Source organism: Erpetoichthys calabaricus, chromosome 10 (assembly GCF_900747795.2).
Source record: "Erpetoichthys calabaricus chromosome 10, fErpCal1.3, whole genome shotgun sequence".
NCBI lineage: Eukaryota > Metazoa > Chordata > Cladistia > Polypteriformes > Polypteridae > Erpetoichthys > Erpetoichthys calabaricus.
The window spans coordinates 53522847-53537106 of NC_041403.2; the positions used below are offsets into that span (position 1 = coordinate 53522847).

Here is a 14260-nt window from a genome sequence, read left to right on the forward strand (position 1 = left end):
AATATTTAAGAAATTGAATGAATGAAATCCACATGGCTCCAAGGAACATTTATGTACGTTCAATACACGCTAATTATTGTTGATACAACAGTTTTTTCGGGTCGCTCTTTTCCTGAGAGTTGAAACAACAATTAAAACGAAGTCGGTCCTGTATAGAATCGGATTTCCTTCTGCTCCGTGCGCATGTGCACGAACAGTGTGCATCGCGTTTGTTTGAAATCTAATTCATATTGTAGCAAGAAAAGGGAATTCTAGCCTACAGAAGAACAGGTTTTCCTGTCAATTTGTTATGATGAATATATTTCCCATATTTTCTGTCATGTATTTAAATTACAGCTAAGTTTTAATGCATCTGTCTACTTTGCACGTGAGATCTGCTGAATCACCGCTACAGAAGAGCAAGAGGCAATGCCACCTTCAGTGAGGACAAAACACGCATAGATGGGAGATTGTAGTAAACACGACCAGTATATTTCGTTGGATTAGCCACTGTACTTCAATGTAATTATTACACAGACTCGGGGCAAACTCATTGAGGAAATAAGAACAGCATACCGTGGACAAAGACCGCTCGGCTGCACCAGATTTACTTCAAATGCATGTTAATGGTGAACAATCAGTGGATATAATACGGTATATACACACATCAAACGTAAAACGGAATTCATCAATTCAGGATCGCTGTAGACCGAAGTCTATATCTGCAGTGTTGGACGGGGCGGCAGACCGTCGGCGGGCACAAACCCTGGCACACCCGCATTGGCACACTGGCTGCGCCAAATAAGTGAACCTTCTTGTCTTTAAGGAATCATGAAGGCACACATTGGGGGGACGTGCAAACTATGAATTCTGCTGGCATGGCGTCCCAGAGAAAGTCACATGGCAACATATAACAAATGATAACAAAAGGAAGCAAATACGATTTTAAGAGGTCGGAGCTGATTAACAGGATGCGACTGTAATATTGTTGAATCACGATCGGTACAGTCGGCACAGAAGGTTCACCTTGGACAATTTTGTCGTGGGAATGTCTCTAAACGTTCAGTAATCAAATAATGAGTAACAATGTCAAATTAAACGAATCTCCTATCGATCCGTTTTACATAAAACTTTCCATTACCAGATCGCTGGGCATTCCCCTGCGCACAAATCATTGTAGACGTTAGCGCAGCCTGCTGGCACACACAGTCACGCGGACTGGGTCAGGTGAGAGTCAGGGGTTCAAATCGTAGCGAATGGCCATTCATTCATTGTGGTCCCATACAGCACGGGCGCATCGGAAGGCTGAAGCTGTATGGAGCCATTCGTTCAACTCATTCTAACAGTAATCCGTTCAGTCGCACACTGAAACGGGTTTGGACTCCTACCTTTAAACTGATTTTATATCATTTTATTAATTAGTGTGAAAGTGTTGTGAAGCGATCGACATATCATATTTAAGTTTTCAATGCATATTTATTCGTTTTAGTCGATGCGATCACCTTTGGAATGACGCGTTAATGAAACTTGGCGCTGTTGAAAGATACAGTACGACTATGGGTTATGATCAGATCTCTCCAGTTCATTTATATATAAAGACAGTTACATTTATCAAGAATTCTGACGTTATCAAAACTTTGACTTGAATTTTTCAACGGGTTTACACCTTTTAGACATCCCTGAACACGACTCTTTGAAGTTGTGTCTACAAATTGCGTAAAATCAATAATTCAAAAGCTAATCTCTTGACCCACATGAGAATTGTCTCAGTTATTGGATGCTGTGGGAAGCCTATTGATTTCGTGGATTTCGAGATGATATACTGTAGTTTGGTATATATTTTAAATACATTGGTCTGCAATATATTAAAGGTAGAATCACACATTTACAAATTCATGTTCTTTGATATATTTGTTCTACAGCTATAAACCGCTACACTATTCGCTTTTATACAGTGTTAACGATAACACCACGCATGCAGTACTGAACTTAGGGGCACATCCGCAGGGTTGAAATTATTTTAAATCTTACACACATGTATGATGGACACCCTTCCATCTCTCGGCTCACCAGAACTGCTCTCAAGGTCTTAGCGCATCGCACTCTCCGCGGATTTGTCTTATTGTCTCGGTCCCGCCTTGGTTCCGCCGCGATTGGCTCCATTCAGTGGGCGGTCATTACACCGTTAATCACATCCACCCGCTCGGCTTCGGCTGCAAACTGATGCCCCCAAATATTGAAACGCTAGTATTGGAGGCGGGGAAGATGCTTTAGGTAAACACGATCAGCTGCCCCTTCTCCCTGCCCCCTTTTTTCCACGCTTCATGATGGACGAAGAAAACTTTTACAGTAGCGACGCATACTATATTTCGCCGTCACTTATTTCACACACACCTCACTTGAGGTAGGTTCAGATTTGAAAGCCCGAATTTTGCTATCTGCCAATTGTAAAGTGAGAGAGCGTAGTCTCTTTAGAGTTCATAATGCCTTTCATTGAATATCGTGCTCCGTTTCCACAGTGCGCAGCTCTAAACTGTATTGATTCTTCGGGTCAGTAAGTACATCACAACGAGCTTCTAATTTTCTCCTGAAGAATTCCACTTTCTATTTTGACTTGAGTTGGCGTTGTTTTCGTAGGTCAGTAAAAAAGACCAGCACTACTAAGCGGCTGTCAACTTCTGATTAAATCTCAGCGAAAGAACAGTTTGTCATTATAGAGTTTCTCTTCTCGATGATGTAATTTGATTTAGCGCCGCACCTCAGCCTGCATTTAACTGTGCTTTTAACGCAGGTAAGGAGGCTCCCATGAATGAAGTGTAAAAGTGCGACAGAGAACAATGAATTCTGCAAAAAGTGAAATCCAGATGCAGAAAGCAGCCGCACTTTTCGGAGTGGCCAGCAACCACGAACTGGTCAGCGCTACAGGAGATCTGTCCGGGATGACATTTTCCATGTACGGCAGTAAATCCCAGCCCCCTTTTAAGAAGACAAACAACGGCGCGGACCCCAAAGCGCTTCCCCTTGACAACGGGAGTCACTCGCATGATCCTATCGCTAAAAGAACTTACGGCGGAGTGTTGGAAAAGTTTTCACCGAACGACAGGCTGCAAGCACTCGAAGCGGATAAAAATGGGAGAGCCTGCGTTATGGAAGACACGCACAAAGGTGAGTCCGACGCTGGCTGCGCTTCTCCGCGAAAGTCCGCTAGGCAGGCGTTGCAAGTCGGCGGCTCCGCTGGTCTTTGACTTGCGTGTGATGTGGGGGCGAGTGCGACATCCTTCAGGAGAAAAGACATTGCCATTCATATCTATCTATCTAGCTATCTATCTTTACACAGGGCAGTTTACGTTTTGAAGTACAGCACCTGAATTTCCGGTATTGAGCATTTTGACCAGCACGAAGTAGTAAAAGTTTTTACAAAGTTTGAAAATCGATGTCTAAACAGTCTGATTCTCAATGTGAGCTCAGGTAAACATCTTACAGTACATACGAACTCGAAGGCTGGGCTGTAGAACGAGGTAATTCAAGTATCTGTGTCACTGAATTTCTGTTTCCTTATTCCATTATAACCGAAAACGTTTATTGGTTATAAAACAGTCATTGATATCTAAACAGGTATTTTAAAGTAAGGTTTCTCAGTCACGTAACAATTTGTGCGTAAAGAAAATATGAAGTCTTAAACGCTATTTAAAGATCTTCTCACTTCTCATTGTAATTTTGCATGAAGCAACACCCTGCAAAAGCAGATTAAACTCAAAATAAAGAGCAGCGTAGCGGCGTGGTGGTTAGACTGCTGACTGTGTGGAGTTTGCATGTTCTTCATGTGCGCAGGTGAAGCCATCCCGAGGATGTGTACATCAGAACTGATCTCATCTGACTGCAGATCTTCTGGTAACTATTGTATGAATAAACTGAACGTGTCTGTGATGTGCCGGCATCCTCCTCAGGGTTAGCTTCTGCTTTGCACCTGACACTGCTTAATTTGATATTATATTATATTTATTATATTATATTGTACCTAGTGTAGCCAGAATAGGCACCAAGTACGATCCTACAGTGGAGATATATATCTGTGTGTGTGTGATGTGTATACATTATAATATACTGTGTATATCTACAGCATAAGTGTGTGTGTGTATATTTTATATATATATATAGTACAGTATATAATATTCTCATACCTACTTAATATAATATAATGTTTTGCACCCAGTGCTGACTGTGAATTGCATTACCGGGCATTGAGAACGTTATGTTTATAATATAGGTGGCACTTTGGTACCCACCTCTGCCTCACAGATCCAGCATCCCGAGTTCAAATTTCACACCGTTTTTGGGGGTTTTTTTGCCTGTGTGCAGCATGCGTGTTCTTCCCGTGTCTGTTTTCCCCTCCATCCACAGCCCCAAAGAGATGTAGGTTAGCTTGATTGTTGACTTTAAACTGGTCCCAGGGCTCATACTTGTGTTCTTAAATAGACGTCCGCCTCCTCCTGGGTTGTTTCCAACCTTGCACCCGGTGTTGTTTTGATAGGTTTTGGTGCCTTATACTCCTGAAATTGATTTAAGCTTTAGAATATGTGATATGATATAGTGTCATTCAATATTTTCATTTATAATTTGATTTTCCACATTAAAAGATGTTTGTAATGTACACAAATTCAGCAGGCAATTAAAACTTCACAATGCTCAGCACAGCATTTTGTGTTTGAGGAGAAATGCAGTGCCATCTGCATATTACAAATGTGACTTTTGCACTCAGTAAGTGTGGGTTAATTCTTAGCATCTTAGAGAAGGTTAATCTTCTTCAATTTGACTGACTGATAGACTGTCCATCCATCTATCCATGTATCCCTTCTTTTTCTGCTGTGTGACTTGAATTAGTGAACCTCAGAAGATTTTCACACAGGTCTTGTTGATCTGTGGAGTTTTGAATTTGTCAAAAAAAATTTTTCTTGTACTTGAGCTCATAAAAAAGCTGATGTTGAGTAATTTCCATTCCAAAGGTAAACATTTAATGATTTAATTTTTCAGTTTGTTCTACTAATTCAAGTATATGATAAGAAGCATACTATTGTTTTAATGAGAGATGTCACATTTCCAGCTTAATTACATGGCATGGTGGCGCAGTGGGTAGCGCTGCTGCCTCACAGTAAGGAGACCTGGGTTTGCTTCCCGGGTCCTCCCTGTGTGGAGTTTGCATGTTCTCCCCCTGTGTCTGTGTGGGTTTCCTCTGGGTGCTCCGGTTTCCTCCCACAGTCCAAAGACATGCAGGTTAGGTGCATTGGTGATTCTAAATTGTCCCTAGTGTGTGCTGTGTGTGTGTGCCCTGCAGTGGGCTGGCACCCTGCCCAGGGTTTGTTTCCTGCCTTGCTCCCGGTGTTGACTGGGATTGGCTCCAGCAGACCCCCGTGACCCTGTAGTTAGGATATAGCAGGTTGGATAATGGATGGATGGATGGATTACATAGCATACATAGTGTAATTTTTTCTGGCAATTGCCATAAGATGTTTTGGGAGAGAATTCGATATTAGCCTTGTCAAATGACGGCAGTTGTATTTTTCTTTTGCCAGCTTTTTGAGATGTGCTTCTAGTTTTAGTGCACACAACCAGTTGCCAGTTCTGCAGGACGACTCGAGCGCTGTACTTTACTTCTGTTTGGGGACGTAGCAACTCTCTTTTCTGATAAAGTATTTTAAAATATAAATGCATCTGCTGATTAATTGTTAAGAATTGTGTTGTCTGTTTGTTTTCTTATGATTTTAATAACATTTAGGTGATATGTATAGATGGATAGAATTTCATTGATCTCCGGAGGGAATTTACCTGCTCCAGCAATAACAAAGAATATAACATATAATGAAAAAAGTGCAAACTGTTCCATAAGTGCAAGACCAGAGCTACAGTATACACACTCTATAATAACAATAATGATGTGATTATATAAGAAATCTTGTCTTTTTGCCATTGTGGCACTATATAAATAAAATGTATTTTTATTATTATTATTATTGTTGTGTTTGTTATGACTGGCTAGGATGAAGATGGGAATGATGGAAGGAGGCATGCAGTCTGGGGGAAATATGGCTTTTTACAGAAGCTCAATAAATATCTTTCTATTATAAAAGGAAATCCTGAGACGAGACTTTCTCGGAGATAATTTCAACTCCCGCGAGAGATGATTTCAGGTCCTGCGAGACGAGACTTTTTGGCAAGAGATTTTGCCAAGTCCCGCCCTCCTCTCAAACATTTACTACCGCGCCCACGGTCCACTCACTTCTCATTCGTGTGAATGCTATTGTCAGACACAGTTCCTGTGCTCTCAGCTCCAAGCGGGGTCGGAAATAAAAGACAAAGTAGAAGACAAAGTAGAACATTGTAAAGAGGCTCAAAAATGTTGACACGATACACATGCAGAGCAGGTTAGAATTTATGAAAGTACAAAAATTCGAAAGTCTCAAAAAAATCATAGTAAAGATTGCATTAGCTCTAACAAACTGAAATTATTACTCGGTGAAATGACGGAACACCGAAAAGAGAGCGAATATATGCACATAGGTGATATGACAGAAGTATTTAGATTTTGTTCGGATTTAAACTTTAAGTGTTGCCATCAGGGAAAGTGTTTCTTCCCAATGAAGAGCCGTATCTGCGAGAAATATAAGATTTGTTGTTTGGTGAAAGTGAAATCCACATATGAGAGCGGCAGAAATGCGGGGGTTGGTGAGCGAAGCCCCCTAGTTATTATAATATAACAAACAGCATCCACTTTTTCAAATACACACCAGAATAACTAAAAGGAAATGAAACCATAAAGAAGGAAAAACCTCTGCCTTGGCAGAAGATAAAAAGAGCATTTATGGTACAGGCACAGTGAGGAATTACAAAAGTGTGTTGCTGTTGGTTCAGGATAGCGTTTCCTGACACCCTTCTGCTGAGTAATTCTTTGGCTGAAAGTCATTAACGTTAGTGCAGCATGTGTGGCATTGTTCATAATGGCTGTCAGCTTTGTCTTCATTCTCTCCTCCAGTGCTACCTCCAGGGGGTCGAGAGTGCGTCCCATAACTGAGTCTGCCTTTTCAGTTAACTTGCTGATTCTGATGGTCTTTCTTAAAGTGATGCTACCAACTCGGCCCAGATGTACTGCAGGACAACACGTCACACTCGTTGTCTTATTCACCACATGACTTGTTGTGTAGCGATAATGTGGCGTTTAAAATGTCATGTCACATTTTTACTGCTCCAGGGCTGGCGCGTTGTTCCCATGTTGTTGATGTTCTCCCACAGGCTCAGACTGCTGGGTTTTGAGTGCTTGCCAGGTCACTGCCTATGTGGCTTTGTGTGTTCTCCCTGGGCCGGTGTGAAGTTTCCTCTGGGAACTACTGCACCTCTTTGACAAGAAAGAGGAAAAACGTGTATGTTTGGTTGTTTTCAATGGATGGATGTGTGCATGTGTGAATTAGTATACCCTGGATGACTTGCCATCCCATCCACGGTTTCTGCTGTGTGTCCAGTTCTGCCCACCTAAACTCCAACTCCCACTACTCTAAGTGGAATTTGGCAGGTTTGACAATAATTAGATGGATTTTTCTTTTACAAATAAGTTAGGGCATAATATTTCTTATTTGGTACTAAAAAATTTCAGATAGTTATTTAAGTTTTGAAAGCTGTATTGACTGAGCCGATTACTGTCCAGCCATCATTTATTTGAATCTGCTTCATCCAATTTTAGCATTATAGTAAGTTAGAGTATGTTAAAAAAACAAACTGCAATGCATATAATAAAATATATGTAAATAAACGAGTGAGCCTTCAACCCCCATTTCATTTATCATATATCCATTCTGGCACAGCTGTGGTTTAGTGATTAACACTGCTGACACATTTCCTGGGTTCGAATCCCGGCCCAGTCATTGTCCTTATAGACTTGGGTGTTCTCCTTGTGCCTCTGTGTGTCTTTGGTTCTTTCAGCCAGAATTCACCCATCTTTAGTGAGTGTGGGTGTCTCCATGACTGACGTCTGTTATGTTTCAGCCAGGGTCTCTAGTCTGGGGTACAAATGCTGTTTTTTAATTTTATTTTGTCCATAGTCTTTGTTGCCATTGTTGATTATTTAGTTTATTTATATCATTGTGTGGGGTGGCACAGTGGTAGTGCTGCTGACTTGCGGAGACCAGGGTCCGTGTCCCACATCCTCAGTGTGGGAGTACACGTTCTTCCCCTGTCTTGGTGGGTTTCTTACCGTTGTCCAAAGACATGCAAGCTAGCTAGATTGGCGATACTAAATTGGCCCTAGTGTGTGTTTGGTGGGTGTGTGTTCATCCTGTGACGGACTGGCACCCTGTCCAGGACTTTTTCCTGCCTCGTGTCCTGTTCTAGCTTGAGTTTGGCTACAGAACCCCCCACTGTGACCCTGGTCTGGATTAAGTGGGTTAGAAAATGGTTCCTTGTGGATGGTTCTCCAAGAGGCGAGACCACCTGCCCATCAACCCAAGGTACTGCCCTCACCAATAGAAGATTGGAAGGTATCCCACAGTAGCTTGCAGTTCCTCTGAATGCACTCGTGGTGTGGTGACTTCTGGGATTTTTCTGTCTTATTTTCTTGTGCTTTTGTGATTCTCTGGATTTTTTGAACCTGTGCTCTGTTTTTTTGATATTGGGACTTTGCCCTCCTTGGATTGCCCGTGCCTTTTCAGGCAATTCCCATTTTTTGTCCTTTGTGCTTCACGGAGCTCCTTGTTGTTGCAGGGCATCTTTGTGTTAATATACCTTTTATTTAAAGATTCTATATGACTGTGCACCACCCAGGCTGGCACTGCTACCTGAACCCGACACAGACAAGCATGGGACATAAGTTCAAGGCACACACTGATTTTTATTTTCTTTTTACCTTGTGGGCAACGCTTTCCCTGTTCCCACAAGCTCAACACAGTCCAGCACAAACACAAAACAATTCTTTTGCTTTTCTCTTTTACTTCTCCTTTCCACTCCTCCGGTCAAGCTTCGTCCTCCTCCTCCCGACTCTGGCTCCCCAAGTAGTGACTGCTGGCTCGGAAGTGCTCCAGGTGCTTGATGACTCATTTCCGGCAGCACTTCCGGGTGTGGTGGAAGAACTGCCCACAAGGGCTCCGTAGCTCCTGCTGCAGCACCCCCTGACGGTGCCTGCGGATCCCAACAGGGCTGCACCAAAGTCCAACCCCCAAGAAGCCCTGCGGAAGTCTGAGGCACCACTGCAACCCAGGGGGTTTACCATCTAGCATCCCGGGAAGGGGTTGGGGTTACGCTCTGGCCACACTTACTCCCCTGGTCCCAGTGTGGAGGCGTTCCGGCCGGGCAAGGACACTGGCCTCAGGCTACAGACCCTCTATGTTACTAGCCTGTTTTTTTTGTTATTTTAATAATAATAATTCTTTGCATTTATATAGCGCTTTTCTAACTACTCAAAGCACTCAGCAATTGCAGGTTAAGAGCCTTGCTCAAGGGCCCAACAGAGCAGAGTCCCTTTTGGCATTTTACAGGATTCGAACCGGCAACCTTCCGATTGCCAGTGCAGATCCCTAGCCTCAGAGCCACCACTTGATTTTGATGGCTTTTCCCCCTCTAGTGGGTATTTTTAAAACTGTTTGGGGTTTGTGTGCTTTGGGACCCTTGAGCACATAACAGCATTCCATCTAGGGTTGGCTCCAGTCTTGTGCCCAGGGCTGATGGGTTTATTACCAAGTTCAATGAGCTGGATAAGATAATAGACAGACTAATGCTATTCTATGGCAGGTGCCGTAGCACCATTTTTGGTACCCTACTGTGTTGTTTCATCCTTTACCAAGCACTTTGCTGTTTGACTTGCAGGTGACATTAACGTTCTGTATCTTAATACATGAACTGCTTACACTTTTGTCTTCTAGATGTATATCATTTTCACAGTGGAGCCATTAGAGGTAACTAGTTTGGGCTTCTTCCCTTGTCCAGTAGAGATGACATTTTGCTCACCTGAACATTTATCTTGAATTATTTTTGGGGGGGCAGCCTTTCATGGAAAGCCGACTGAATCATTGAAAAGCACTCACTGCAATTCTTCATCTTGATGAGCTTTACTCCTTAAAGTGTTGCAAGTGAATGAGTCTTACAGGCTGAATTATAAATTGTGTCTGTATGACCGGGTGTTTCCCTGTGCTAAGCAGGCGAGTCATTTTGCTTACCTCATCACTTATATAGTAGGGGCCTACTGGCTGCCACAACACAAACCAGGCTGTGGAGCAGAAGTTCAAGGCAACTCTTCCAAAGCCCCTCTTCCAGGCTTGTAGTACCCCCCTTGTCCTTATAGCTTTTGGAAGTCCATGTTGAGAAACAGCCTGGTATTTCTTAATAACATAATTCATTATCAGATGCCCCCCACCCACACACCCATTTCATCTCCCCGAAGCATGGAGACTTGATCAAACATTTCACCCATCTTTGGGCTCTTTCATGTCTTTTATTTGGCTGTCTGTGTGGACTTAATCTGTTCTTCCCAGGCTCCTCGTTGACTCAGAATTGGCCTGTTGTGACTGAGCACAGATGTATATATCATTGTGCCTTGAAACAGACTCACATCCCATCCGTGGGTGGCTCCTGCCCCCTGACTACATAATGGAAAATGGGTTCAGACAAATGACTGGATAAATGTAAAATGGATGAAATAAGAAGCCATTGCAAACATCCATTAACTGCAGTCTGACCACTGCAAAGTTCTGGGTTCAAATTCCAGCCCAGTCTCTGCCTACGTGACATTGTGGACAATCTCCATGTAACTTCGTGCCTTGTTCTCCAGCTACTCTGTCATTTCTCTCACTTTGTTCAGACATGCAGGTTAACAGACAACTCCAACTGCCCCTGTGTGTGTGTGTGTGTGTGTGTGTGTGTGTGTGTGTGTGTGTGTGTGTGTACACCCTGCTGATGACTGGCATCCTAACCATGATTGGTTCCTCCCTTGCACACAGTGCTGCTGTGTTAGATACCAGATTGCCATGATCCTCAACTGGATAAGGATGGGTGGAAATGTTACACAGTGGTGTGCCTCTATGGTACTGATTTATAACTGAACGTCTGTTTCCACTGAGGTTCTCATCCAAGAAGTACACTTAAAGAAGAAAACATGGAAGATATAGTGTCAGGGTTCAGTGCTTTGGAGAAAAGACTCTAGTGAAAAGTGACACTGACCACACGATCCTCTTTATCTGATTCCAAGAAGCAACCATGGGGTCAATGAACAGGAAACTCTGGAGGTGTAATGCAAGACACGCATTCAGATGCGAAAGAGGATGCACAGGCCTATACTGCATATTTCTGACTTGTATCTGATCCATTCAGGGTCACTGGAGAGAAGGAGTCTGTGCTGGCAGTAATTCTTTGTGAATTGGCAGCACGTAATTTACAAAAGTACACCGACCTGAGTCATTGATTTGATATTCCAATGTTTGTGTAGTACAGAAGAAAACCACAGTCCTCCGAGTGAGCCCACTTCATGGAGGTGAAGTATCCTAATGTCATTACCTTTCATGTAATTGGCGTATGCTCTAGGAGTGTGCCACCAAAAATGTCAACATGGCCACTGAGAAATCTGACGTTCCACAGTGCAGCTTTACAGTGACTGGCACTAATCTTTTACCGGAAGCAACCAGATAACTATGAACTGGATCTGTCTGTCAGGGCATTGACTGAAGTAATATCTTTAAGGAAAATGGAATGTTGAATGATAAAAAAGAAAGTATCTATCTATCTATCTATCTATCTATCTATCTATCTATCTATCTATCTATCTATCTATCTATCTATCTATCTATCTATCTATCTATCTATCTATCTATCTATCTATCTATCTATCTATCTATCTATCTATCTATCTATCTATCTATCTATCTATCTATCTATCTATCTATCTATCTATCTATCTATCTATCTATCTATCTATTATAGTGCCTGAAACCTTAAGAGGCATTAGCTCTCTGGAAATGTGTTCTTTTCAATTGCGGCATTTTAATTAACCTGAATTTAAATAATTATAAATAAAAAAGGTATTATCCCCCCCAGCATGCAATATGACGGTTACAAGATTACACGAGAAGTATAGAGGATAATTTAGCTCTTTACTGACGGGTTCACGCGGTATTACAGACGGGAAGCTTATGACAGACTATCAAGCATGTGGGTATCTTGATCAACGCACTCTGCCATCTTTCGTTGCCACGCTGAAAGGATTTTCACCGGACGGAAGACATAATCTTCCGCTCGGCAGCTCCAAAGTGTTGGCTGTAGGTCCATCGTTATATATCCTCTGGTTGCTCCATGTGCAAGCTCCTTCTCTGGGTCCAAACAAGGACAGGAAAGGACTCAAACCCCACCTTCAAAAATACAGGAATATCACAATGCCTACATACAGTTCTCATTCTCCCAACAAGGATATTGTGCTGACAGAAGACAGAAATATACTAGTCAGTCTTTAGGCTGACTATTCAGTTCTCCAGTTGTCTTTGGCTTTCTAGTCCTGTGCTTGGCTCGGCAATTCTAAATGTTGATGCTGTGCCCCTGTGTACCATACTTGGTCTGCCTGTATGAATGAGTCCATAACAGTGGGCACAGAGAACAGTGACATTAAAGTTAATAACAAAACCTACTATAACAAGCCACCCTTTGTCACTGGATCTGTGACAAAAAAAAAAAACAATACTTGAAAGTTTTATCCACAAATCGAAAGGTATTAGATCCCCTTTTACATTGTAGATATTTCAAAATCATTTGTGGAAATGTGAGATGTAATACCACTATAGCTTCTGTACCGTTCATCTAATACTGTACCAGTGTAAATATTAACAATGACAAGTTACAGTACATTTGGACAAACAGTTACATTTAACATGGTGTTACTACATAGTGATCATTATATCTCATCAGTTGTATCATAGCATCAGGTATTATAATTCTATATAGCATCTTAATGGATTTCACTATTTTTTGGTACTCATAACATTTCTAAATTCAACTGGCGAGCTTTGTTGGGCTGAATGGCCTGTTCTCATCTAGAGTGTTCTAATGTTCTAAAGTAAGAAATAAGGAAAAGAGCTTAAAAATATTGATGTGCTACTTCTGTTTATGGTGCTAGTGAAATGCAGGCTGCAGCTGGAGTTTACTTATCACAGCCTCATTAATGCCGTGCAGACCTGTGAGTTACGGGGGCGGTAGGGTGTGTTGTCCTTTCTTGAGATGGGCAAACTGGTCACTGACTGAGTGTCTTCCACTCGGGCATATCAGATGGCATGGCAGCACAGTAATTAGTATTGCTGGCAGTTGGGTTCACAACCCAACCCTGAAGCTACTTTGTGTGGAGTTTGCATGTGCTCATGAAGTTTTGTGGGTTTTCTCAGTGTACTCCATTTTTCCCTTACATTTAAACAAATTTGTCAGATAGGAATGCATTTTTTAAATGTAAATTCCAAGGCATCTCATGTGATCTTTCTTTTTTTACTCTTTTAATTTGTTTTTTTAATATTCCCTCTCACCTCTGAACCGATTCTTTTCTTTACTTTGCCTTGCCTAAATTTGTCCATCTTTATCATTCTTTCCATGATTTGATGCTTTCTTTTTTGTTTGTTCCACAGTTTTTCACGCTTTCTTTATTATTAGTTGTCATGGTGGCACAGTGAATTGGGTTGGCATCTTACGGTACATTTATATAAATTTCCTCTTGGGCTCACTGACAAGGGTGAATCAGCCGGGTGTGGGTGCCTGAGTGAGTGTGCCACTCTATGTGGAGAGATGTCCCATCTGGGATTTGTGTCTGTTTTGCCATCATTGCTGCTGGGATAAACTAATTCATGGGAGGCTGAAGCAAAAAATGTTCAAAAATGGAGAGAAGAATAGATGGCTTCTACACCATTGTCAAGCTGACACCTCTCACTGTCTCAACTAAGGCTGAGCGATATGGACTTAAATTGATACTGCAATTATTTTGATTCAAAATGCGAGATTCAATGTTTCTTGATATATTCTCAAAAAAACTTAAACTTAAAAGATCAGCACTATATAGACATGTATGTACCGTATATGCACATTTTGATTGCAAGTCCAAAAACTGGAACATTTTTCTCAAAGCAATATGAAATATTAGCAAAGCAAACAGTTTTGTTTCTTTTTAAAATAACAATTTCATAAATAGCTGTGCCTCAGAGGATCAGCTCAAATAGCATGTTTTTTATCTCCGTTACTTAAACAGTATATGAGTTTCCATTGTATGCATCGCATGTAGGTTTCT

At 41.8% G+C, this 14260-nt stretch overlaps 1 protein-coding gene across 2 annotated transcripts in view; it reads left to right on the plus strand.

Annotated features, from left to right (window-relative positions):
- The first annotated feature begins 2229 nt into the window (after positions 1-2229).
- Positions 2230-14260, plus strand: part of LOC114658379 (zinc finger protein GLIS1) — a 399488-nt gene continuing 387457 nt past the window's right edge. For both annotated transcript variants that reach the window (XM_051932942.1, XM_051932943.1), the window contains exon 1: positions 2230-3144. In XM_051932942.1, coding sequence (XP_051788902.1) covers positions 2817-3144 — 328 coding nt within the window. In that variant the 5' untranslated portion in view covers positions 2230-2816. The remainder of the gene's footprint in view (positions 3145-14260) is intronic.